General features: G+C 38.0%; 1 protein-coding gene across 8 annotated transcripts in view; it reads left to right on the top strand.

The window, feature by feature from the left end:
- Positions 1–27,591, top strand: part of col15a1b (collagen, type XV, alpha 1b) — a 60,206-nt gene that overhangs the window by 9,478 nt on the left and 23,137 nt on the right. For 3 of the 8 annotated variants that reach the window (XM_078935563.1, XM_078935566.1, XM_078935567.1), the window contains exons 1-16: positions 9,446–10,153; positions 14,792–14,979; positions 15,369–15,578; positions 16,476–16,628; positions 18,947–19,021; positions 19,214–19,312; positions 21,072–21,180; positions 22,129–22,169; positions 23,149–23,313; positions 23,446–23,472; positions 24,370–24,432; positions 24,559–24,636; positions 24,727–24,789; positions 24,864–24,992; positions 25,193–25,366; positions 26,745–26,798. In XM_078935563.1, the coding sequence (XP_078791689.1) occupies positions 9,778–10,153; positions 14,792–14,979; positions 15,369–15,578; positions 16,476–16,628; positions 18,947–19,021; positions 19,214–19,312; positions 21,072–21,180; positions 22,129–22,169; positions 23,149–23,313; positions 23,446–23,472; positions 24,370–24,432; positions 24,559–24,636; positions 24,727–24,789; positions 24,864–24,992; positions 25,193–25,366; positions 26,745–26,798 (2,004 nt within the window). In that variant the 5' untranslated portion in view covers positions 9,446–9,777. Of the gene's footprint in view, positions 1–9,445; positions 10,154–14,791; positions 14,980–15,368; positions 15,579–16,475; positions 16,629–18,946; positions 19,022–19,213; positions 19,313–21,071; positions 21,181–22,128; positions 22,170–23,148; positions 23,314–23,445; positions 23,473–24,369; positions 24,433–24,558; positions 24,637–24,726; positions 24,790–24,863; positions 24,993–25,192; positions 25,367–26,744; positions 26,799–27,591 lie in introns of those variants that run through there. The other 5 variants (XM_011486582.4, XM_023964777.2, XM_023964779.2 and 2 more) reach the window with 3 other exon arrangements.

Genomic DNA, 27,591 nt, shown 5'->3' on the forward strand with positions numbered 1-27,591 from the left:
GAGGCAACTGGCAGATGGGCAGTAGGTCCAGAGTAGTTCTTTGATGGCGTAGAGGGGAATCCAGAAGGAATCAACGTGGCTCAGGCTCAAGCGGCTCGGCCTCAAGCGGCTTGGTTTGGCTTCAACCAGGAAAGATTGTGTAATCTCCCATAGAGAAGCAGACGAATCGACAATGGCTGGAGACGTTGATGGACTGATAAAAACTGTCTGATTAGATGTAGAACAGGTGCGTGTAACCCGATCCTCAGGCAAGTGTGCAAGGGCGAACCCGACACCTGACAGAGATTGCAGTAATATTCTGATATTAAAGTCAGAACTTTTTTTTGGCCTTTATTTTTTTCCTCCATGGCACTAATCCTCGTCCACAGAATTGTATTGTGCCAAAGAAATGCATGTTTTGTACAATCAAAAGGAGGGAAACTGAAACAATGTGTTCACATCTTTCATTAGCGAAGTGGTTTCTAACTAAGCAGCAAACAGATAAAGTGGGTTTTGTTGACTTTTTGAAAGGGGGCAAGGAGGTTAGAAACTGCAATGACTATCAGTGTCTCATGGAAAACGTCCCACTGCAGATGTCCACATTTGACCTTTGAGCTACTTTCAACAATGCAGTCATTTATCTGAAAGCCCTCTCTGTGATGTTTGGCGCCTGGGAAGACTGTTGTTATTATGACAGTTGGATTGATTGATTTATTGATTTATTTAATTGTTTTGTTTTGCTTTTTTGCATAAAACCTGATAAACTCTATAAAAAACAAAAAACATGTGGACAAATCATTTCACAAAAGCCTTTTTCCCAAATGCCCTGCAACATTCTACTGAATGAAATCGAATCATTTCCTGTGAGGGTGATAACAGCAGGGGTAAAGAAACTCCATTTGCAGAAGAAGCCACTTCAGTGAACCGGAACCATCTGCACTGACCCACAGGGTTATTGGTTCACTGAAAAATGTCTCCTACAGTGACACGACAATTATAATCCTTCAGCTCATTATTATGGTTTTACAGCTTTCAATCTGCCCTGTCATTTGCCATTAATACCAGGAATTTAAGGACATTCTTCTGCTTAGATGAGGATATCTGCATGCATTTCATTTTGAGTGTTTAGTTGTAGATCTACAATTCAGTACTAACATTTGCTCTGCAAATCATGAAGGAGAAATAGCGGCTTTGACACGAGTTTTAAAAAACCTGTGGCACAAAAGCTGATTGTAGAAATCTTATTTGGGCCCTGTAAACAGACTCACAGGATCACCCTATCGGAATTGTTGTTCTTTCATGCCTTTGTTGCACCTCAAGGCAATTCCCCTTTACTACCTTAAAGTATTTTCTTCTTCTTCTGTCACCCCCTTACTAGAATATTTGTATTAATCAATGTTATCAAAAAGATAAATGACCCATCTTTTGATTTCTGAATTAAAACTTTATTTTTCTTAAACCTCTTGACACCTGAATATATTTCCAGACTTTAAATTTTCTGTGTAGGTTTGAGTTGTTCTGCGGCGTGCTCGAAAGAGGTTGTGAATCCATTTTCTGTAAATCATCTACTGCTCATTTGATAATCACATAATAACTAATTGATGGTAGAATTACAGTTTTCTTTACTCATTTAAAAGTAAATCTCAAAGCTGTTTTCCTAAAATATGCAATCTGCCTGCAGTCTAACTGTTATTTCCTGACTGATTCTTCAAGAAAATCTAATGAAAACATAACTTTGAATAGACAAATTTCATTTGAGTCTTCAAATCCTATAATGGCTTATTTATTGTTGTCTGTTACAAAATTTTAAATGATTTGCTTGCACTTTGTTCCTCTAAATGTACAGTAATCCAGAAAATGTAGTAAATGGTAATCTTCTTCCGTCCACTTCGCTCTCACATGGTTTGTTTTGGCTGTGCCAGGTTGAACTCCCTGCAAAGAGGATTGATTGGGGCTGACTGCTTGTTAACCCCCCTATAGGTGGCACTGAACCTCTGCATGATGGTATTTTGGCTTATGTGGGTTTGAGTTTCAGTGTGTGCAAATTTTGCACATGTGTGTTGCAGTTGCATGTGTTCTGACATTTCAGGCATTTTTAGTAACGTTAAGCTTGTTGCAGGTCAGCCAAACAAATCCCTTGACATTCATGTAAGTATATGGGTATAAAACAGTAAAATAATGTCTTAGTGTTTTGTTCTTTGATCTTTTGATCTGTTTTCAAAGCGTTCCCAGTTGTCTTTTAATTATGTGTATGACGTTTTTGGAGAAAAATGTAAAAAAAAACTTGTGTCGTTTTCTAGGACAGTTTCTGCAGAGAGGCAGTTGTTTATTAGAGATTACCACTAAATTGTGTTTAGGACTGTTAAAGTAAATTGAATTTATCCATTGAATAAGAACAGATATAAAAACATAGACATACAACAAAAAGTCGTTGGATGCCAATATCATAATACTTTTAGCAGTAGTACTTTACAGCATTTGTCCTTAGCTGGGATTTTTATTTTATTTTATTTTATTTATGAAAATATGTAAAATGAGAATAAAACAGTTATTGTTGAAATTCCATAATCCAGTTTAAAAGATGCAGGGACACAGTAACCCTTGTGCTATCCTAGGCACTTTAACGTTGGGAGTTGGGTCATCTAGACCCACTAGACAGTGCTCTGAACCTTTTTTTCTTCAATGATTTGTGATCTTCACTGGTGTCCATGGATTACATGAAATCTTTCCTCCTTTATCCACCTTTGTCATGGTAAGGAGAACACGTCAATGGAAGGGGGGGTCATAGGATAGCACAAGGGCTAAAATGATAAGACACACATCAAAACAACATGCTAAATATCTGTTGCTGTGGAGCAGTGCCCGCCCCCACTTCCCGTTACCCATCTAGTTACTTATTCCACCCAACTAACATTAGTGGTGCAACAAAAATGGCAAGACGTACAAGGATCTATTTGTCTGCAAGTGGATGCATCAGAATGAAGCGGTGCAGGGAGCTTTTGCCCCGTCCAACAATTTTTTACGTCACAAAAAAAATTTCTGTTGCCTGCTCTTGATTAACAAAGATCTGAAAAAAGAAATACTCAGAAAATTAACAAATAAACAAAATTCTCTTTATATATGTCCTCCATCATCAGAGAAATTGCACAAAAACATGTTAAAAACACCAAAAAAGACCATTTTCATCAGAGTGGCTCTTTAAGGAACTGATTTCTCATGGCCTTGTCGCCTGTGGGTCCATAATGGCCTAAAATGGACTTGACAACAACAATATTTTATGTTGGTTATTTCCTGCTACGCGTTGGAGTTTTAAATGTTTTCAAAAATTGTGTGTAGGTGGTTGCATTTTTGCTCTAAAAATTTCCTGACTGAGAAGACTCAAGAAACAGGAAATGAAAACATAATGTGGGAAGAGAGGGGAAGAAGAGATGGATGTGGAGGAAGAGGAGATAAAGGAGAAAAACTAGTTTTGCAACAAAAGCTTGACTGTCTGGGGGCTGCTGTGAGTTCATGTTTGTGGTTTACTGTTGTCTGAGAGCAGGATTGTTTTGTTAAGCCTTCCTGTTCACCCAAGCATATATGTTAGTGTAATATATATAATACAAGACAGTGAAAAATTTAGATTGTTTCTCATATTTTACTATGTAAAAACCTAAATATGAGGACGCAAAAAAAAAAACAGACAGTGAACCAAATCTTCTTTCTCTCTAATCTAAATGACGCAACTGAAAAAGTTGGTCACACGGATACTAAAACATACAGAAACTGTTTTACACACAAAGATCTTGTGCAGCATTTTTTTTAAACCAGAACGTTTATAATCACCACTTGATGCAAATGTCATTTGCAAAAATTGGTTAAAAAAAAAAAAAAAAAAGGTTTCCAAACATTCTGGAAAACTAAGCAAATATGAGCAGAACATGTTCAAAAGTAGTGACAAAATTTTTTTTTAATTGTCTTTGCTTTTTTCAAATGATTTAAAAACTGTGTTGTGGGGGTCTGCAACTCACAACCCACTAGAAGCCACAACATCTCATTTTACCCAATGGAACAATAAAACATGGATTTGTATTTGTGTTGTTGCTTCTGTTAGGATAAATATGAATGAAATAAACAAAAAGAGAAAATGTACTTTTTTCAAAATATGACGTAACTTTAGAAAGAGGTTCCTATAACTTTAAAAGACACGCTGTGCCAAGAAAGAATCATCTCAATGCAGCAAATTAGTGTCATGTCAGCAGTGATAAAAAAGGAAAAAAAAAGAATTATTTTACCATTTGTGGTGCATCTCAGCCAGAATTTCATAAATCTAACTAATAAAAATGTAATCAGAGCTAATTAAGTGACCCTTACTGTATTTTCAAACCATCGGTTGCACTTAAATTTGCTCAAAAATAGAAAATCCGCCTTATAATCCGATAACACTCATGTATGAATTCGGGTTGGGCTTACTGACCTCAAACTGATGAGAATGATTTTGGTAAAGTACGAGGGATTGATTGTTGGAGAATTTTGGCTACCACAGTCTTGTGCCTGGCGGAGCGACACGTCCTGTCCTTCAACTGCTTGCGAATGGGATAAATAAAGTTAGTTTGCCTTTCTGTGTTTACTTTTGAAGTTACTTTTTCTTTAACCAGAGAGCCACAATGGAGAGGTAAAAGAGCCACATGTGGCTCTGTAACAACTTCTCTGATGTCTGCGGATTTCTTTTACAACCTCGGGTTGCGGGTTGAACTAGCTTATTATGTTTTGACGCGGATGTTTAACCTGCCTTTTAATCTGTTATTTATTTATGCACATATTTTGTTTTACAGATTTATCAGGAATGTAAGAAGTGGCACACAGAACCAGAATCCCTGCTTGTGGTCACAGCTTTCATCTTTGACAAGAAGATGGCGCCAGAGCTCAGATATACAACTGATGTTCTTGGGTTTTGACTATTGTGGGAACTTGTTCTGTTCCTTCAGTTTAGCATTATTGTAAATTAATATTGTGTCTTGACCTATGACAATGACCTAATTAACAAAAAATACATTGTGTGAGAAAAAAAACATCCAAGGTGCAGCACATAATTTAGTCATTTCCATGTCATCCCCTCCCTTGATCTTGTGATTTTTCCCACCTATAGTTTAATGATTGTTTATTGACTGTGACAGTAAACCCATTAGGGTTTCTTGTTTGGGAGTTTCAAGGTAAGGCAGGAAGAGAAGCAGAGGTGAAAGGTGAAGGGGTAACTCCTTCTGGAATCCAGAGGCTCTAATGGGGTCAGCAAGTGTGGGAAAAGAGGCTCTGAAGATACCTCCAAATATTGGAACGCATCTCTGAAATTTCGGCCAAGGAAAATCGCCACTTTCTGTTTTTTTGTTGATGACTTTACGACAATTAGAAGATGCATTAACTCTTGTTTTTCACTTCTGTTAAATGTGCACAGCTATGACGGCCAGGCATCTTTGTTTTATTCAAGTCCCTTTTTTTTAATTCATTTTTATACAAAATGAGACAAATACATAAAACGACAAGACAATAATTAAACAAACAGAACAAAACAGCAGCAATAAGAATAACAGATAACAGGTAAACATACAAAAGGAGAAAGAAGAGAAATAAAATAAAAAATACATATTATAAAACCCTTTTTTGCTGCATTATTTAATTCAATTTTTAATTATGGAAGACAAAATCTTGGGTACATTAAGGTATAGTACACCCACCTCTTTTTTTAATAAAAATTTAATATAATTTGTAATATTCCTTCACAGTCTCTGCCTAACTATGCAGCCACAAGGGGCCCAAGTCTGGGTCTCTGATCCTCTCAGTCCTGTTTTCTGACATTTATAGATGTGCATTGAACTTGCACAATCAAAATAGTAAAAATTGAAGCAACAAACAAAACCCAAGACAGCAGATTTTACACACACTTGCAGAGCAGGGAAGAAAAACAATTAAAGTTTTGATATTGCATTGATTTATTTGGGTTTTTGGTATTAAAAAGGTGACTTTTTTTTGCTGAGAACAATTTTTCATCAAAATATCCTTTTTTAATATTGCAAATAAGAAGAGCTTTCTTATTTTCTTATTTCTTTCTTATTTCTGGGATGTCGTAGCTTACCCAGAAACTGAAAGGCAAAGATAGGGTTACAACCAAGACAGTTCATAAATGTAAATAATCATGAAAATATCTAGATTTGGTTGACCGACCACTTGCAACAGAAACTGTTATTTATTCACCTCAAACTGAAAAGGCTGAAGGCACTATGGCACAGCCGAGCTATCCGGTCCAAACTCGATTGCACATTTCCAGCCACACTGCAGCCCTTTTCCTGGACCCCATCAAACATTCAGAGAAATACAATACAACACAACAGACATCTCTTTGTAATTAGCAACTTGGGGCCCCCTCTCCTCTCTCCTGCTAGCCATGATTAGTGAGGAGCAGCACAGAGACATTTTGCTCATCATAAATTCTACCATTCGGAATATAACAGAAAATACGTTGAGAAGGAAATAAATTCTTATTCTTAAGTAGAAGTAGTCAGCATCATCCAGTTCTTAACTTTGTATAGAATATTGATCAGAAAGTTTTAACTTTAAAGCCAGTTATATATGTTTTGTTTTAGTTTTAATCAGCCTTAGTTGCTTTGGTCTCATGACACTGATTCTGCAAAGGTAAAGATTTAATTGTTTCAGGGCCACAGTGGTCCTACTTACATGTTCTCCTTTTTCATTCTTTTTTTTTGTTTAATTTTTTTTTTTGGAAAAGAGTGGCACAGTACTCATAAGTTTAGACTTCCACCTCGAAAAAACACATTAACCCTTTACCTAAATACCCAACGGAAAGTTATTTCTGCTGCTTTTTGCCTTGGGGGAGTAATAAAACAATCAATGTTTTTAACAATACATTTTCTAAATGTGCTCAACCACTGTAACCCTTGTGCTATCCTAGGCACTTTAACGATGGGAGTTGGGTCATCTAGAGCCACTAGACAATGCGCTGAACCTTTTTTCTTCAATAGTTTGTGATCTTTACTGGTGTCCATGGATTACATGAAATCTTTCCACCTTTATCCACCTTTGTCATGGTAGGGAGAACACGTCAATGTAAGGGTGGGTTCATCTAAGATGGCACAAGGGTTAATATATATGTGGTTCTCAGCCAAACTCAGTTCCTCTACCAGAGGCCTGGGAGCTTAAAGGTCATAGCTGTTCCTAGCATTGCACTTTTCTGGACTGAGAGGTCTGAGGTCTTTCCAGGTATCTGTTGTAGCCACTCCTCCAGCTTGGGGGTTACTGCCCCGAGTGCTCCAATTACCACAGGCACCACTGTCACCTTCACTTTCCATGCTTTCTCCAGTTCTTCTCTGAGTCCCTGGTATTTCTCCAGTTTCTCATGTTCCTTCTTCCTGATGTTCCCATCGCTTGGCACTGCCACATCCACCACAACGGCTTTCGTCTGTTCTTTATTCACCACTACAATGTCTGGTTGGTTCGCCATTACCATCCTATCAGTCCTGGAAATCCCAGGATCTTTGCCTTCTCATTTTCTACCACCTTTGGATGTGTTTTCCATTTTGACCTTGGCGTTTCCAGTCCATATTCTGCATACATCTTTCTGTATTCCAGCCACTTGATTGTGGCGCTCCATGAATGCTTTACCTTTCCAGTATCTTACACCCCGCAGATATGTGCTGGATTGTTTCAGGTGCCTCTTTGCACAGCCTACACCTTGGATCTTGTCTGGTGTGGTAGATCTGAGCCTCTCTGGTGCTCAGGGCTTGATCCTGAGCTGCCAGTAATCAATCCAGGCTGTGCACAGGTTTAGCTCCTCTGAAGTCTCTACCAATGCCCTTCTGTGCGTTGCTGATGTATTGATTCATGTGCCTATTTATCTTGGCTGCAATGATGCCTGACATGAGCTTCCTCCATGTTGTGGAGGGACAAGGTTGTTGGCTGGTAGTTGGATGGGTCTGCACCCTTTGAGGGATCCTTCTGGATCATGATCGTTCACCCTTCCATTAGTCATTCGGGGTGAGTCCCATCTCTTAGCAGCAGGTTCATTTGTGCTGCCAGGCGCTAATGTCAGGGCCTGCTGCTGTCTAGTTCTTCATACCTGAGACTCTTCCTTGGGTGTCTGCCACTGTGATGGTTAATAGATTCTGTTCAGGAATTGCTACATTCAAATTTGTTTATACGTTTTTATACATAAGAGGACAACATTGGAGATTAAAGTGGGGTCACTTTTTGTCATAGCGTTGGTCGTTGGGTAAAATCCTTCACGGTACTGCCTAACTATGCAGCCACATAGGGGGCCCAAGTCTGGGTCTCCCTGCGCCTGCCCCGAGCCCGGATAAAATAACAGGTTGTGTCAGGAAGGGCATCCAGTGTAAAAATCTCTGCTAAACCACCTGTGTGAATCAGTGAAAGCTGATGGCGACCCCTGAAGGGATATACCGAAAAGAATAACATTTAGTCATAACGTTGTAGAGACAAAGTGAAAAATTACATTCTAGAGAAAAAACATTGCTCCAAGAAATAATTTTAAAATGTTTATTTGTGTGTTTATCTTGTTAATGTCTCTCTGAATGATATTTGTGGCTAAAGCCTGAATTTATTTACAGGTACGAAAATATATTTCATTTTTTGTTTTCAAGAAAAAGATGAAGAAAAGTCCCACTCCAATCACAAATTTTATCTATTTTAAGATAGTTTCCAGTGGTCTTTTAATTATGATTATGCTGTTTTTAGCTAAAATGAAAAAATCTGTCGTTTTCTCAGACATAGTTTCTACAGAGCAGCAGTAATTTATCTGAAATTTGCCTCGGAGCTGTGGGCTGAGCAACCCCTTCCTAACAACTACAAGCTTTTTTCAACTGCATTTTTTTCTTCTGCTCCTGATTCACAATTATATAAATACCGTAGTCAGAAAGGCAATTGTAATCTTAACTTTCTTTATATATGTCCTCCATCATAAGAAAAATGGTACAAAAACGTTGAAAACACCATAAAGCACTATTTTCATCAGAATGGGTCTTTAGGGTAAGTTGAGCTGAAGGGGTCGACAACATAAAATGCAGTCTTCTTTTGAAATATGCATACGACAGATCTGCAAAATGTTATATTACAGTTCAGACAAAATTTTCTTTTAGTGAATATTCATAATTTGCAACTTAAATATTGTGGAACGATGTCTAAAAATGGCAGAAACCCATTCCTGTTTGTTTCAGTGAATAAAGTGCAAACAAAGGGTCCTGTTCCTGCCGTTGAACCTCCAAATGACCTTTATGTTCCCTTATAATTATATATACATAATGGAATTCATTGTGTCCAATATGTGACGATATTTATTCTAAAGCGACTCCATAAAAAAAAGTAAAAAAAAAACAAAATGTAACTGTGTTCTAGTTAGAGTGCTGAGCAGTGGTTGAACTCCCTCTAGGAGGAGACAGAGCCAACTGGCAGATTCCACAGAGAAAGAGGTGGTTAAAGGTGATGGGGGTGGAGACCTGAGGGAATTACAGACTCAGTAGAAAACTGTAAAAAAAAAAAGGGGAGGTCATTATTACTGAGAGGGAAAGAAGAGGACAGAGAGGAGAAGAAGGAAGACAAAGATAGTGAAACACCTAATTGTTGCTTTTGGGACACTTTGGCAAGCCTCTGCATCTCTTGGACCACTTTTGCGATCAATAGGAGTCTGCATGTGCAAGTAAGCCACAGATGGACAGGAGCACCTGCTTTGGATATATGCTTGCACACTCCTTTTGCAGTAGTATATGAACAGCTTGCAGCCATCACAGGCAGAGGATGGGATTTCTTTACATCTTCCTGTCACTCGTTTTGCTCACACTCTCTCCTGTGGGAGCCCAGTGGTGGAATTTGCTCTGGGCGAACCCCAAAACAACCACAGTTTCTCCTGCTGTCCCCTATGAATCCATCACCCCTCCGGAGCTTTCCGGTACCCAGGCTGCAGCATCAGAGCAGCTGAGAAATGAGAACAAGGAGGCAGTGAGTGCAGACACTCAGGTGAAAGCTTCAGTGCTAAATCCTGTTGGGCACAGCTCAGAGACATTAGTCTCCGGCGACAAAAGTGCGCAGCTCCGGATGCTACCTGTGGACGATGTTCCAGGGGGAGGGAGCAAAAGCAGGTCCCACCACAAACCACTGAAATACTGGAAGCGTGGTGAGTGATGCAAACTGTTCAAAATCAAAAATTTCTCAGAATGTGTCACAGGGGTTGTATTAAATCATCAAAATCCATCATCTAAGCTTGTGAGAGTTAATTTCCTGATCATCCATAGAGAAATATGTATTGCATTGTTCAGATTTAACAATAATAAACTGCTGGCAACAGAAGCAACCAAACATTTCCTCAAAAACAGCAATTTCTATTCATTATATGAGTAATTCATGAATAATATAGAAATAATGGTCATTACTCAGTGGAAGGAATATAGTGTTATACTAGTTAACTAAAGAAATTCTAGCAAAAGAATGTTATGTTTAAAAAAGGTAGATTTATCCTTTTAAAACTTGTTCTGCAATGGTACCACGTTGGATGAATGAGTAGATATTGTTGTTTATTAGTTTGTTTTCTATCAAATGCTCCAAAAGAGCAGACAGTAAGTTCAGTCTTTCAAATTCAGCTGCTTTTTAGGGAGGAAATGACAGTAGTGATTGCAGATAATCAGGTTTATCTTTCTGATCCATGTTTTATCAGGTTTATCCTTGTGGAAGAGATTAAACCAGGGTTTGTTTCCTGATGAGCTTCATCCAGTGTGGGTCCTTGGGCAAGACCCTTTGCGATACTGCCTATATAACTACAAGGGGGTCCAAGTCTGGGTCCCCCTGTGCCGGTCCCTAGCCCGGATAAAATGCAGGGTTGTATCAGGAAGGTCATCAGGGGGGGACCCTAACCCTTACCCTAACGCAGGCGTAAAAATCTCTGCTTAGCCACCTGTGGTAACAGCTGAAGGTCGAAAGATGAACAACATTCTTCTGTAAACGATTATACGCCTTACTTCAAACAAGCTGATCTACCCTGCGCAAAAGTGAGAACAATCATTTCCCCTGAAAAGGGTTACAGCACACAAGTAGTGTTGTGGAGACCTGAGTGGGGAAACAAACACAAAATGAGATGAAATGTGGATGTTCTGGTGCTTGGCAACGAAAAATGGACTATGGTACAGTTATGACGCCACTATCATTTAGGCACAATTATTGTGAACAAGGGTTGGCACAATCACAGATGGCAACAAAAAAGTGAGTTGTTATCTAGAAAAAGATAGTCTAGTGGTGGATTAGGACCACGTGGTTTATTGTAAAGTGACCCAAGCAGAAGTTCATATTTATAACAGGGCATACAAAGTAAAAAAACTATAAGCTTAGGTGTGATGTGTGGCTGCTTCAGTGTATTTGCTGTAATCTTTCAAAAGCTCATGCTTGGTGCTGAGGTTTACCTCCACCCTAATGACAGCAGATAGAGCTTTAATGCAGAAGAAAACAAGCAAAAAGCTAATTGGTGGCCAGTTCTTCAAGAGTAGGGATGACCAAATCCAGGCCTCGAAGGCCAACCTCCTGCTGGTTTTCCAGAAATCCTGCTTATCTGCTGAAGTTTACCTGGATAACGTGTGTTTAGCCAATAAGGAGCTTCAATGGCAGGTTGGTTGAAAACATGTAGGACACCGGCCTACGATGCCTGGATATAGCTAAATCTGTTCTAGAGGGATTTAAGAAGCAGACAGAGAATTGTTGAAAATAGTTGTGCAAATATGCCAATATCAAACACACGTGGTTATGAACAGGAATGTGTCGTTTTGTGCTTTTCTACTTGCCTTTGCTGTGCTCAAACGAGTTTCTTTAGAAAACTGTGATTTTCCTGAGGGGCATTTGATTTTGGTTGTTTGCAATTTAAATCATGCTGAGAAGTTTTGTGTCCCATAATATCATCAATATATGGTGCACCGGATAATAAGGTGCGCCGTCAATGAACGGTCCAACTTTGAAATTAAATCCTGTTTAATGTGAATTGAACTATACAGCATCTTGCATTTTATCTTAAGTGATAAAAAGAGTCTGAGATAAATCCCTCATTTAGTCAGACTGTATCACCTGCATTCTCTAGAACTTATTTGTGATACGCGACGCGCAAGTCCCACTATAGAAGCGTGTTAGAAGTTAACCATATTAGAAGTGCTTGCCACATTTTTTTTTCTTTTTGGCAGGTTAGAAACTTTTTGAAACTTTTATTTTGACATTACTTTCCAACTTCCAACAGTGACCTCTATTAACAAGTTTAATCTGACAAGTTAATGTCAGACCAGTTTCTCATTGCTCACAAGGGAAGTGAGACTTAAAAGTGCAGCAATGAAGTTAAACTTCTGCAAATGCAATTTTCTACTTGTTGGGTTTGGTTCCTTTAAAAAACCAAGAGAACTGACCACCTTCTCCCAGTCATTACAGAAGACTGCACATCTGAGGTGGAGGTGTATGCACTTTGCTTTGTTTGTGTTTGTGCATGCTTCTTTCCTTGTACTTCCCAGCTGCCCCTTCTACTCGAAATATGTAAATCTGCAAAAAGTCCACCTTGTGGCCGAGGCGGCTCAGAGGAGCACACCCACACAAACACGCAACCCTGTAATCAAGAATGTTTCCAGTTGGACAACCTGATGAATTAGAGACCCCCAAATGTCAGCCTGTCTAAGCTGGTCTGGGTTTTGTGTGTTCAAGTGGGAGAGTCCGTTTGATGTCTGTGGATTTCTGAGTGAAGGCTTTTAGGTAAAAGAGGCCACCATGGTTGGAATGCTACAAGTTTGGCACAATGGCAGAAAGGCTCCATAGCTGAGAATCAAGACCACTTAAGCCATCCCTTCACACACCTATGTCCTTCATACCCTAATTGCCAGTAATTGTGTGAGCGTTTCTGTTTCGGAGGATTATGTCTTTGTGAGAAGAGCAGCGGGGTGAAGGTGGAGTCCACATCCAATCCAGTCAAATTAAAGCCCTGTCAGGATGAGTCGCACAAACCTCCATCTTTACTCTAATGGGCTGAATTAGTGTTATTGGTGTTTTTGTTCATGATTTCCTAAACTAAAACATGCTAAATGTTGTTATTGCCTGATCTGATATGGAAGAAACGCAAAAACATTTCCAAAATAAAGTGACTTTCTTTCATTCCACAGCATGTCTGTGGCGTGAATGTAGACGTGGACATCCTGCTGGCAATGTCATCAGCTGTGCTGGCATTCCAATCTGGAGGATGCAGACAGATTTACAAAAACATGATGGCTTCATAAAACCCGTTTAATGATGTTTTTTTAAAAACATAATGTAAAGAAAAGCACTTTGCTGTGTCTCAAGGGGGCACTGATGAGCCAAAAGCTGCTGTTTGGTGCTGTACCCTAAGCAATGAGTTAGCTTTAATGAACTATGTTTTATTATTTGAAAACAATCAGTTAGCATGTGACAGATTTGACTTTTTTTTTTGTTACTTTTCATCTCCGTAAGACTTTTAAAACCAAAAGAGAGAATAAGAAGTTAAAAAAAAGAGAAAAGGTCATAGAGCCCCTCAGCAAAAAGTAGTCTATTTAAGTGTACTGTAAGTACACAAAGTGAGGCAGTATACTTGAAGTTTAAGTTTGATATACTATCTTTATTTTGTAAAATATTTCCAATTTAGTCTGAAGAAGTATTCAGTCATTGGCGGAGCTAGAACATTTTAAATGTGGGGTTGCATGAGGGGTGGTAGAAGACTTTGGAAGGGTAACAAAAGAAGAACAGTAGAGTGGAAGGTCGTTTCAATAAGGAGAGATCTTAAAAGTGGGATTGAAAGATTTAATTGAGAAAAATGTAATTGTGACGCATTTACCTGTGAAGCATGGACAGTTCGAAGCCTTTGGGCTCTGGGCCGGAGACATCTTGCATGCTAGTGATGAACTTGGACCGAGTGAGGAGACCCCAGAGCCCAGACGCTGATGGTGGTTAAGCCGCTCCGTGCCCAACCGAAGGTCAGGAGGAGAACAGGGAGGAGGTGGAGCGGAGCAATGTCTGCCATGCGGATAAACAAACTTCATTGAATTTAAAGGCAGGAATTAGATTGTGAATGACTGTGAAGAGTGGAGACCAATTGATGACGTGAGGAGTGACGAATAAACACCCAGCATGCCTGAGATGAGGTCGATCTTCCTCATTGAAATCGCGCCAAAGCTTCACTAAATGAAAGGATCAAAAATACTTATTTCAAGCAATTTTATTTCTTAAATGCAGTGCTTTAAGCTTGATTTCTTAATTTTTGTCAATATTATACTAATATTGACTCAAAAATAGGGTGCAAGTGAGGTGGGGGGATAGCGTTCATGTACTTCTTACACTATACATGCATGATCTTTAGTACACTTGCTATGCTTAAAATTACTGCATAACCTATTCTAGTATACTTAATAAAATAAACTTCAAGTGTAATACTTTTCGCCAAGAAGCTTATTAAAAGAGAAAATACTTCAGCTACCAAAAAATATCACTTTCAATAAAAACAATCAGATAAGATTAGAAAAACCAAGAATTAAAAAAAAAGTTTCCAATTAAGTTACAGCCAAGACATTTATCCTACTGCCCAACAATGTCGCCACCTGTGTGAATTCTGTCAGTTACATACATTAGTGAGTGGCTCACCAGCTATCAGCTTCACTTTCATGTCACATGATTTGCTCAAGTAAAAAAAGCTTTCATGACACGCATCTTCATCACCCCTTCCTCCCTCTTTCTCCATTTCTTGTTCACTGTCACTTGGCATTGATCGTGTATCCTTTCCTTTGCATGTCAGAGCGAGGATCCCAGGGCCATCTAGACCTGATGGATATGGTTGGAGTCCCCCTCCCTCCCTCTGTTTCCTTCACCACAGGCCATGAGGGTTTTCCCGCGTACAACTTCGGACCTGAAGCCAACATCGGCCGACTGACTCAAACCTTTGTGCCTGGGCCCTTCTACAGAGACTTTGCTATCATAGTGACGGTGCGCAGCTGAACCCTGTAACCTCCTAAGCCTTTTTCACGCTGTTATGAAGCTCTTCAAAAGGGTCATCAAAGATTACCAGCACTTCCTGGCTTTAAGTCCTGAGCCATAGAGACTAAAGAAAATGTACAGTTGTTGCTGGATTTTGGCTTGTCTACAATTGTGTACAACAGTTTGCAAAGTTGTGAATTAGTCTATCCTAACCTCCAAGATGGTTGTTATGTTTAGCTAGAGGTAGGTTACAAATTACAGTTGTGACCTTTTATTTTTTGCTTTTGACCATTCCTGATGTCACTTAACTATTTTCACAAGTAACCCTTTAGAAAACAAAATCTTTCTATAACAATGAGAATCTGGGGTACCTAGCCTTTATTTTTCTCTTATTCTAGGTGCGTCCAGACAGCAGTAGAGGAGGTGTGCTGTTTGCGATCACGGATGCCAGTCAGAAAGTGGTGGAGCTGGGTTTAGAGCTCACTCCAGTTCATCGGGGCCACCAGAGTATCCTGCTGTACTACACTGACAAAAAGGGGTCCTCCCACAGTCACAAAGCTGCTGCATTTAGTGTCCCAGATATGACCGACCAGTGGACACGCTTCACAGTGGGACATCTTTCTTATATTTATCCATTGTAGTGACATGAGGTAGATTGATATAACCCTGACTCTTGTTTCCACAAAGTAAAACAAAATCTGTTTTTTTAAGTTGAGTGACTCCAGTAGGAAACAGGAAAAACTAGTTCAAAGATACTCAACTTAAATTGTTATTTATATATTTAAAAAAGTAGTACAACCTCACATACTGAGTGTGCATGAGGGGACAGTGGAGAGAAAGATGGCCAACTATAAAACATCTACCAGTAATTCTGTGTTTTTAAGCTTTGGTAGTTTAAATTGATTTAATTTTAGTGTAGCATCTTTCCAAGGACATAAAGCTGTGAAAAAAATGGTTCAAAAATATTTCCTCAGCTGGAAGTTAGTCAAAAAATTCCCCTTTTTTTATCTGGCAAGAATTGTGCATTAAAAAATTAAAACAAAACACAAAGTGTTGCTCCACATTCAGAAGAATGACACGATTTTTGTGGTTTTAACCAAAATTCAAACCTGCAATACCGATTGGAACGAGTCCACAGTGCAGAAAAAAACTGTAATATCCACACCACATTGTCTCAGAGTAAGTATGTATATTTGCTAAATCTATTTTTTTTTGTCAAGTTAGGTAAATTTACTAGGTAAATATGTTTTGGTTCATCTTGGAGAAGCTGCACGTAAAAAACAAGAACTTTTGGAAATTTTACAACCAAAAAAATCTGAAGAGAACCTGATAAATTCATACATTGATACTAATGAGCGACCCTTGACCTTATAAGGAGGGAAACAGCCAAAAATATCCTAAGAATATCATATAGGACAATGTAAAACATTTATATCATAATCAAATCATGTTGCAGAGGTTTTTGTTGAAGTGCAGGCTCTGAGGTCGATTTAACTGTCTGTCAGGTTGCGGTGGAGAACGATGAGGTGCATCTCTTCATGGACTGTGGGGAGGCTGAGAGGAAAACCTTCCACCGGAGTCCAGAAAAACTCACCTTCTCTCACAACTCTGGCATTTTTGTGGCGAATGCAGGAAGCACTGGACTTGAAAAGTTTGTGGTAAGCTGAAAGGTTTTTCAGTTTTCACACAAAACCTCTTAAGGAAAATAAAGTAAGTAAAATAGCACAGCTTGATTCTCTTTGTCGAGTCAGTCATTTAATTGATAAATGCGTCAAGTATTATATCCAATTAAAAACAAAATCAAAAGTCAACAGTTGACTGTTATTTTATTATATTACAATTATAAAATGCCATAGAACAACATCTACTAGCAATATCAGATGTTTATTAAATAATTTTTTAACATGAAATCTCTGCTTTTTGCAATTTATAAGGATTTCTTTTTTTAATTCAATAACATTTTTTTTGTTGTTTTTTTAAGTTATTTGAGTGAAATACGGCCAGTCACTGAACCCTGTGGTACAACAAAACTGACTGATTAGATAAATACGTAAATGGGACCTGGACCAGATTAATGTAGTTAAAATATCAATTACCATAAAAACAGAAGTTTTCCTGTGAGAAAAATCTAAATCAGCCAATTATACATTTGAATTTGTAATTTTAGCAAGTTATTTTTAATGCACCACAGTGATTCAGAAAAGATCATCTACATCAAATGTTGAAATCTCCTGACCTCTGAAACTGCATCTGGGTTTGGCTTTGAACTAAATGTTTAAGATCAGGGACAGACAGGAGGAAATAACACGAAGCCTAATTAAGGAAGGGAGATGGAGAAGTATGTTGACAAGATGAAGAGAGCAGAGGAAGAGAAGGATGGGGGAGTAAATGGATAGCAGATGTTGGCATAATACATTTCAGAAAAGGCTCAGCTGTGGTCAGACCAAAGGCTCCCGTTGCCGTGTTAGCCCCCATGAAAAGGTGGAGTTTAGGCTTTAACGATACCTCAGTTATACAACTAAAAGGACATTTTATGAAAAATGTGTGCAAAATGCTAGAGAAGGCTGAAATCTGTGATGTGTGTGCAGAGGAAGCTGAATAAACAATAATACAGCATTTTCTTGTGCATCACTGCAAATGACGGAAACGTACAAGTTGGCATTCAATCAGTGTTTCCATGGTGAGACAACACGGCCATCCTCTCCTCATTCAGCTTTGTACAATGTGGCCCGACTCTCTGAACGGGTTATTTGAAGCATGACAGCAGAATCGGTGCCTGATCTGCTCATTGCTTCTATCTGGGTCACCGTGTTTGTTGCTGTTGCAGTGTTTTCTGAGCATAAAGCCTTATTGACTGACTCTAAGGTTTTCTCCAAGTTTCATGTTGAAATCTGCCCGGTTTGCACCTGAAAGGCAAATCTGGAATCCAAGCAGTCGGCTCTTCCGAATTAAAGTGACTTTTAGACCATAGATGTTTTTTTTTAAACATATAGTGTCTGATAATACCTGATTATAACAAGTTTTGACAACCTACCCATCAAGCTTTCAGGTTAGTTCTGATCTTAAAGGAGTTGAGTAAACTAATTATTTAGTTTATCTAATTAGAAGAAACTAAGATCGAGCTCATATTTTAAGATTGAGTGCATTTTTTTTAGAAATATCTAGAAAAAGCCATAGAAATGTAGATTTCAGGTAAGTTAAGAGAAAAGTGTTCAAACTTGTTTTTATTTGTTCTTTAAGAGAAACTCATGTTTTTAGTGTGGAAACTGCAAAAAAAATATTAATAATACTAACAATATCTTATTTTTGCTCCAAATCATCACAAATATGGTTACTGCAATTAAAATATTGAAAAATAAACATGTTTATTATTTATTGTCCTCTTTATATTTTAATGATGAAGTCCAAGCTTAAAATGTAGAGACGTTTAAGTATACAATATTTTCGTAATTAAAAGTACTACATGCTTTCTTACTTCAATATTTTAATGTATTCCTACCAGAAAATGTAAAAATATCACAGAATAAATTATTCAAAATTCACAAAGTAACATCTGTGCAGAAAATTGTCCTACAATGTGTTATACTACAAGGCCAGTGCTGTTTACATAATAGTAAACTATGAAAAGTTAAATAAATTAGTACTTAAAATCAATTTGGCCATTTGTTTTAGTTTTAATTAACTGGATGAACAGATTAAAATATATACATTAAGATATAATATTGTTTAAAATCCTGTATTTGTTACCCGACTATCAAGGTTTCATGTCATACATGTATATAACCTGAAAAATCTGCTAAAAAAATAAACAACTATACTTCAAAGAAGACAAAATTAATTCACAAAACATTTAAATGCACAGTTTTTCAATGTATGCTTGTGTTGTGGCTCATCAATCATACGACTTAAACAGATTTCCTACATAATGTGTTTCTGTGCATATCTTTTTTACATTTTTGTTTCTTTCTCCCACAAGGGTTCTATTCAGCAGCTGGTGATAAAAGATGACCCTCGAGCAGCTGAGGAGCAGTGCGAGGACGATGATCCCTATGTGAGATGGGCTACTTTGATTTTAGCATTTTGATTTTAGTATCAGCTTCACAGCGATTTAGGCAAAAGAGTCTGAAGCTGAAGCACAATAGTGCAAGCAAAAGAAGTGTGCCCCCTAGTGGTTAAGACAATTTGGTCATCACTAAGCACATGAATGTTGCTTGAGGTGAGTTTAAGTGACCCTTTGATACAGGCATCAGGATATCCCAGTGGAGACGATACTTTGGATGACAGAGAAACAGAGGAAGACTCCATGAAGAAGGGAGCAGGAGGAAGACTTGAGACGACAAGGGTATGTGTTAAAAACAAGGTTCTGATTAGCTTTTACTGACATAAAATGATCAGTTTGACCACGCATAGTGTGCTTTACAAATAAAAACAGAGAAGTAAGTGCAGAATAAAGTTTCAATTGGTAAATATTTGTCCACTTTTAGCTTTCTAATTCTTCAAGTGACACATCTTTCATGCTGCGTCAATCTTGAAAAGTCTTTTTTTCTCCTCTCTTTAATCCTCCCTCGGGGTAAAAGTCATTCTGACCCAAAGCGTTTCAGACACAGCAAAGTCTTTGAAGCTTCAAAGGCAGCTTTGCTCAAGGGCCTGCAGGGTGATAAAGCAGCCTCTCTTCAACAAACACTCATGAGCTGATCTTTCATGCTCACAGTTGAAATCCTGTCTTTTTTCAATTATTATTATGCCACTATTATAAAAAAAAAAAAAAAGGAGATTGGTTTGGAGTTTCAAATGCCTATTTGCATTTTATTGCATGATTTACTGCAGAGGTCAAGTCAATTAATCAAAGACTGCAACCCAATAGAAGCCACAAAGTCTCATTTCACCCTGTAGAAAAGTACAAAACTGCTTTTTTTTACCTTACTTTTATTATTATGACAACATTAAATAAAATTTATATTTTTTGCATTAATAAAGATTTGTTTTCCAAATAGAAAACAGTTTTTAACTTTTGACACAGGTTCTCATGAGTTCCTTTCAAAATAAAAGACACCCTGTACCGTAGATCATCTTAATGCAGCAAATGTAGTAGTTCTGTCAGCAGTAATTAAAAAGAAAAGAAAAATATAAATATACTATTTTATTGTTGTTGGTGAATCTCAAGCCAGAAATTTGTAAATCTAGCAAAATAAAATTAATTGAAAAAATGTACTTTATTTTTTGGACCGTATGCTGCCTTGTATTTTATTCAATATTATTAAGTCTACCATGTAACTCGGTGCACCTTTAGTACGAATTCTGCTTATTGATCTCCCGTTGATTTTCTGTGATACACGGCACCCAGAAATTGATTGTTTCATGATATGGAAGGATCTAAAACAACCATTTAAAAAACACACAAATCACCTTCAAAAAACATGTTTAAAAAGAACAGATTCAAAAATGACAATAAATGAACCGTGTTGCTTTAATTCCAGGTACGATTTCAAACTTAAGAATAAGACAAAATTGTCGGTGTCTGGGTCATGCTAAACACAATACCTTAAATAAACCACACTTGAACCTTAACTGCATAGACATAAATATGTTTGTTCTTGTTTTTATTTTATCATGCCTTTTTCTTTCTTTCCGGCTTCATTTTCCTAACTTGCACAAGATCTTTTGATTTTGATGTTTTGTAGAAATGAAAAGAAATAAAGAAATGGAATTTAAAATATGTCAAAATGTTCAACTTCAAAGCCAAACTGCTACAGATTGTTGAAGCATTCTGGGTGCTGTAGTTAGTGGAGTAATACTGTGCTACAGCTGTTTGGGAATGAATTAAATAAAGTTGAACTGTTTTATTTTGCTCGATGCGCCTTACAGTCTGAAAAAAATGTAACATTTTTAAATTATATTCGTCTTATTTTTCTTCAACTACACAGCCACACAGGAGGGGTCAAAGAGCTTCATGGGGTTGCGGGGTTGTTGCAATTTTTTCAGCTTTCAGCATTCATCTCACTGCCATCACAATTTTCTTTTTGTTTTTTGGCAGCTGTATGTGTTAATTATTTACATGAGCATCTCAAATAAAACTTCACTTTTTTTTTAATCTCTCCAAGGTGGAAAATAGGAATCCCGTTCAAGCACCACCAACTGTGACTACCCATGTGGATGAGTACTTTGGTCACATGACTCCAGCATTAACCAATGAGGAGGCGCTGACAACAGGTCAGACTACAGCACGAATTTCTGTTGTTTTCTTTCCTAAGGCATCTTTCCATGATTTTATTTAATAAGGTCAGAGAAATTCTGTCATCAAATCAGAATTGAATCAAACTGTATGTATAAAATTAAAGTTCTGGTCATGGTTTGAGCAGCTTAAAAATAAACAACAGCAAAAAGTAAACTGAAAAACAAAACAAAAAACCTCTACTGACACATACACCCCATGACCCCTTACCTACACAATGAATGTGAGCACGAAAACATGACTGTAATTGTTTTTCTATGTTAATTTTAAAAAAAAGTTAAATGGACAGAGAAATAATTTTCTTTTTTTCTGTTCCCCTCTATTTCCCTTGTATTATACTTGAACTTGTGCAAGATCTTGTGTTTCTGTTATTTTGTGGAAATACAAAAGAAATACCACCTGACAGTCAAACCATGCTTACTTAATATCATTTGGGTTTGCGGAATTTAAAATAAAAACATGACATACCACAGAAACACTTATCATAAGTTGGAAATTATTTAATGTGTCACATACAAATCAACTTGAACATGTGTCACATGTATTTACTTCTGCATTAATAAAACTCAACAGAAGGCCAGTATTTCAGCAATAACGGTTTAAAACTTGCGTTGTAAGCTTAATTAATTTCACAGAAAGAAAATAAAGTAAAAGATTCTCTCACAAACCGCTGCCCTGTCCTGCATTTTTGCCCGTTTTTAGACTTTAAAACTTAAAGTTCGATTTGTAAAATAAGATGTAAATAATTGTTGCTCTTTCATTTTTTTATTTAAATTTTATTTGAAGACAATGAAACACATTTATTTTATGAAGATGGTGATCTGTACTGGGGAATACTTATGTGAATATATTGCAGTTATTTTTATTTTTAATATATTGCATTTATTTAGACTAAACTAACATCCTGTCACATCCTGTTTGTTCAGCTCGATCTCAGACGAGGGAAGCAGAAGAACGATCAAGAGATGTAAGTTAAGCATTGGATTTCTTTCCCTTTAACTAATCCGATCAACCAAATTTCAGGAAATTAGTATCTTGCTGCCAAAAAAAAAACCTGTCTTGATGACAAGTGTTCTTTTTGGTTAATATATCAGCTCTGCAAGTAGGGATGGGTATCGTTAAGCTTTTAAAGGTACTACTACCCTTATTGATACTGCTCATCGATCTGGTATTTTAACGATACTGTTATCAATACTTTTTGATGGGGGGGATAAATAAATAAATAACAAATCAGGAACATAGTGTTTTATTTCCTCATTATGCAGCAACATTGTTTTTTTAACAAAACATTTTACTTCATACGTGATAATGTTACAACACAAACCTGGAATGCACGTGGATGTGCCAGACCAGGGGTCGGCAACCTGTAACTCTCAAAAGAGCCATTTGGATCAGTTTCCCACTGAGAGGAAAGCACAGGGAGCCGCAACACTAGGTGTGTAAGAAAAACTGCCGATATGTTGCGTTAGTTCATTTGGGAGTACTTGTATTGATTCAAAATGCCTATTATATTATAACTATTATAAACTGCCTATTAATCAGGCAGTTTAAGTTTGTTTAATGTTTAATGGCCTTGTGGTAGAGTGGGTGGGTTGTGAGTCCAAATCCAGACCGAGTCATACCGAAGACTCTAAAAATTGCCTCACAGCTGGACTCTCAGCATAAGGGGTTTCATTTGGGGGTTAAATCACCAAACGGTTGCCGAGCATGGTTGTGTCTGCAACTGACCACTCCCCTGGGGGATGGGTCAAATGTGGTGAACGAATGTCCCACACCAAGGTGCAAATATTAGGTCACTATTTCTTTTCTAGATTATCTTAGATCATTATTTAGATTAGTCACATTGGATTGGATTCCAGAACATTTAAGAATAAGATCATGTTTTATGATCCAGACAAACTTTATTCAACTGGATATTTGAGTAACCACAATGCTGAAATCCACAGAGTCATGTCAGAGTGGGGTTAAAAGGCGATCGAGGTGATCCAGGACCACCGGGACCACCTGGCCCCCCAGGGCCTTTGCTTGAGCTCGACAAGAACCAGGTGGAAACACCTGGTCTGCAAGGTCCACCAGGAATCCCCGGAGCAAGAGGAAGAGATGGTCAAAAGGTAATCTTTTGTGTGTCTTGTTAACAAATACAGCATCGTCTCACTTTTGTGGAAACTTCTACATGAATTGACAATCAGTTTGGTTTCACCCACAATTTTAACCAAAAAATGTTTGCTTGTTTGTTTTTTCAGGGACGCAAAGGTGATAAAGGAGACATGGTTAGTAACTCAGAGACTTTTGTTTGCTTGTCCTTATGAGTTCAGTGGAGTCGTTCCATTTTTTTTTTACTTTGATACATTTTTTCCCATACATTTATGAAAAAAGTATCTATGATCACAATAAATGAAAACACTGCAAATGCACAGTTTCCTTGAGAAAATCGGCTTAGACGTTTGTATGCATGTACACTCACCGGCCACTTCATTGCTAGTACCGCGTTGGACCCCTTTTGCTTTCAGAGCTGCTTTAATCTTTGGTGTAATAGATTCAACACAGTACTTGAAACATTTCTCAGAGACTTTGGTCCATGTTGACATGACACCATCACACAGTTGCTGCAGATTTTTCTGCTGCACATCCATGATGCCAATCTCCCGTTTCACCACATCCGTTTGTTCAGAGATGCTCTTCTGCAGACCTCGGTTCTAACCAGTGGGTATTTGAGTTACTGTTGCCTTTTTATCAGCCGGAACCAGTCTGGCCATTTTCCTCTGACCTCTGATATCAACAAGACATTTCTGCCCACCTCATTGGGTATTTTCTCTTTTTCGGACCATTCTATGTAAACCCTAGATGTGATTGTGGGTGAAAATCCCAGTTGATCAGCATTTTCTGAAATACTCAGCCCGTCTGGGACCAACAACCATACCAGGTTCAAAGTCATTAAGTCACCCTTCTTCCCCATTCTGATGCTCGTTTCGAACTGCAGCAGATCTTCTTGACCATGTCTACGTGCCTAAATGCATTGATTTGCTGACATGTGATTGGCTGACAAAAAATTTGCGTTAAAGAGCAGTCAGATAGGTGTGTCTAATATAGTATCCAGTGAGTGTGTATTCAGAATAATGTCACTAGTGGCCTCCATTGACGTGACTACGGTTATATTTTTCCACCAGGGCCAGAAAGGATCTCAGGGCTTTCCAGGCCTGGGTGGAGAAGATGGAGCTAAAGGAGAAAAGGTGCATCAAATGCTTTTGTTTGAAATAAGCTGTTGAAAACAGCTTTAGAAAGCATTTATCCAAATGCAAAGAAAAATGGGAAAACCTTTTGGGATGTTATTGTTCTTTTCACTTTTACCTGCACAGGGTGATCCAGCAGTTGGTTTACCAGGCCCCCCTGGCCCACCAGGGCCCCCGGGACCTCCCAGATCCCGCAGTGTACCTGTAAGCTTGTATCTTTTTTTCTAATTTTGTTTGTCAAAAAAGTACTCCTCAAACACTCTTGAAAGACAAAACATAAAAACTGTGTCTCAGTTTAGACAAGATGCGCTGGGTTCTGGATTTGAAGACCTGGACACAGACAATGAATTCATCAGGGTAAAAAATAAAACCACAGATACAACAATCTCACCAAAAGTTTCAGTTTAAAATCAGTCTTCTCTTGCTCTCAGGGTCCTCCTGGTCCACCAGGGCCTCCAGGACCTCCTGGTCCCCCTGGACCCCACAAAGGAGCAGAACTGTCCCTTCACCATGCTGGACCACCTGGTCCACCTGGGAGAAATGGTCTAAACGGAGAGCCAGTGAGTGAACTTAATGAAACTAAACTTTAACTCCTTAAATATTTTAATTAATTTGGGTTTTTGTGTTTCAGGCTGCATTTATGTTCAATAATGGGTTTATGTCACCTGTAAATTGAGCCTCGTTTACCCCCTCCCTGTGTGTGGCCCTTTAACTTTATCTTCCCACCTGTGCTGTCTCCCCCTCTCCCATTCTGTTTCAGATTGTTGAGGATTTGTTTAGTGGTTCTGCTCCTGACAGCTCAGTTTTGAGCTCGGAGCAAACCTCTGTCCTCAGCTCCAAGCTCTATGCTGATTTAGTTTCTGGTGGGAGTTCTGACTCTGGTTGTGGTTCTGGCTCTGGCCATGAGTATGGGTCCACCTGGGGTTCAGATGAGGTACTTGGTTCTGGTTTGCTGCAAAAACCAGACAACAATGACAAGACAATACTTGATCAGTCAGAAGTCAGAGTACTGAGGTGGCCCAACTAAATTCTGCAAAGACATAAAAGCAACGATCAAAACTTTGTCACTGTGCAAAAAAGATGATGTTGTAAACAGTTAGTGCTTTTATTGGTCAAGCAACAATACTATTGATAAAAACCAAAAACGATGAACCTCATTACTCAAACATTACTGACTGAACGTTTGCTCTTAGCATGTTGTCCACCTGCTCACAGACAGCAGCCTGCTTTCAATGTACACGCTATCCATTGAAAAATGAAACATAGCAGCATGAAGTTTCATTTTATTTATGAGAAGTAAGTAAATGGAAAATAATTGTTTTCAAGTTGTTTCATGAGTGCATTTCATCTTTAGAAACAATACAGATTTGCACATTTGCTTTTCTAATTTGTTTTACTAAAGTCTTTGTGCTAAAGGGATCGACATTCCTTTAATGCATATTTTTGTTTATTTTTATTTTGCATTTGTATACATTTATTGAAAATATGTATGAAAAATTAATGTAATTGTTTTTTTTATTTTATATTTTTTTCCCTCCTGAACACAAACTGTATGGTTTCTTTTTAGGAAAAACAAGGACATCCTGGATGGGATAAAATGACTGAAGCAGAAGTTACCTTTGTTCTACATGTCAAAGGACATAAAAAGTTATAGTTTGACATCTTTGATAAACTTACATTAGAAAGGAATAGGAATCCACAGAGTTTGCTAGGGACTAAAAAGCTTGTTTAGGAAAAGTTCTTAAGTTTTAAATATGGTTACCGATTTATATCTAACTAAAAGGTGTTTATATGCTGGTCAAACCCGTAATTGGAAATACAGATAGAAGTTATATCTCAGTGTCCTGGATCTTTCATTAGCTGTTTTATTGTTGTTCATCAGCAGAGATTTATCTTGAGTTGATTTCCCGTTTTCCCCTCTTCCTCTTGTTATCACAGCCCTTTAATTGGTTTTGATTAAATGTTGGCACTTCTTAAAGGAATACAGAGCAATACAGATTCCATAAGAAGCTATTAAATCTTCCTTGCTGTCGTCACTGCTGCCACTGCTGCCACTGCTGCTTCATGTTACATTGTGCCAAAGCACAATAGATAGACATATTTTGCTTCACAATGTTGGCATGCATGACGTTCTCTGTTTGTGAAAATTGTTTGGGGGTATTCCTTTAAAGTGATCAGCTGTCGTCTTGACACATTGTTGGTTCCTTTTGAGAAGACATGACCTTTTCACCTTGTGTTCCTTTCTTTCTGACATTTCCTGTTTTTTTTTTGTTTTTGTTTTTTTTGCTCTGTTTCTGTGATTGGTTTTCCAGGGTCCTGCAGGAAGAAATGGGACTCCAGGTCTACCAGGAGCTGTTGGAGAGAAGGCAAGAACTCGATGCCATTCCTAATTCTGATTTAAAGAAGTCACATAGTGGAGATTGTTCTCCTTTTTCTAGCTGGGATGTTGGAAAAACACAAACTTTGAAACGATTGTGGGCTTTCTTTTAAGCGCCACAACCCTGAGAGCATCAATGCTCAGTGGGTCATTCACTCAAAGTACGTTTTAGTCTCAGTCTCACTGCATGAAAAGCTGAAAGGTTTTCACTAAATGTTTGGGTATTTCCATTGACTGTATATGAGAACTGGACTGAGTGACTTCTCCTCCTTGGCATTCCAAACAGGAAGTACCCGCTGGATTCAAGAAGCCAAAAATCCTATAGACTTTTATAGAGAAATAAACAGCTATTACTCAGTCACTCTATTTGTCAGAATAACCATAATTGCTTTGATCCCTTTTTTTAACATGTTCTTGCTAATCCTAATTATTTTTAATGACATTTTTTCTGTATTTATTAAAATTATTAACAAACTGATATAATGTGGTAATTAGAAGCCTCGATAAAAGTAAGGTATGTGGTCTCAAGTCAAACGTTCAAACTAATTAACTGACAAATTCTTCCAAGCCGGCTTTCAAGAGGTTTGGACTTCCAACTAGCTCACTCCTGACTGGTGAGAGTGGTTGCTATAGAAATGTACCGGTAGACTCAGACCGACTGGAACCAATTATTTGTTACTGACGATTTCTGTTTCCAACATGGCTGGGGTCGGATTGCGAAATAATTATGACTGAATCGATTTCATTGTATTGGAACTAGAAGTGAGTGGTTTTCTGTGGGT

Source organism: Oryzias latipes, chromosome 17 (genome assembly GCF_053564925.1).
Source record: "Oryzias latipes strain Hd-rR chromosome 17, Olatipes_Hd-rR_3.1".
Classification (NCBI taxonomy): domain Eukaryota; kingdom Metazoa; phylum Chordata; class Actinopteri; order Beloniformes; family Adrianichthyidae; genus Oryzias; species Oryzias latipes.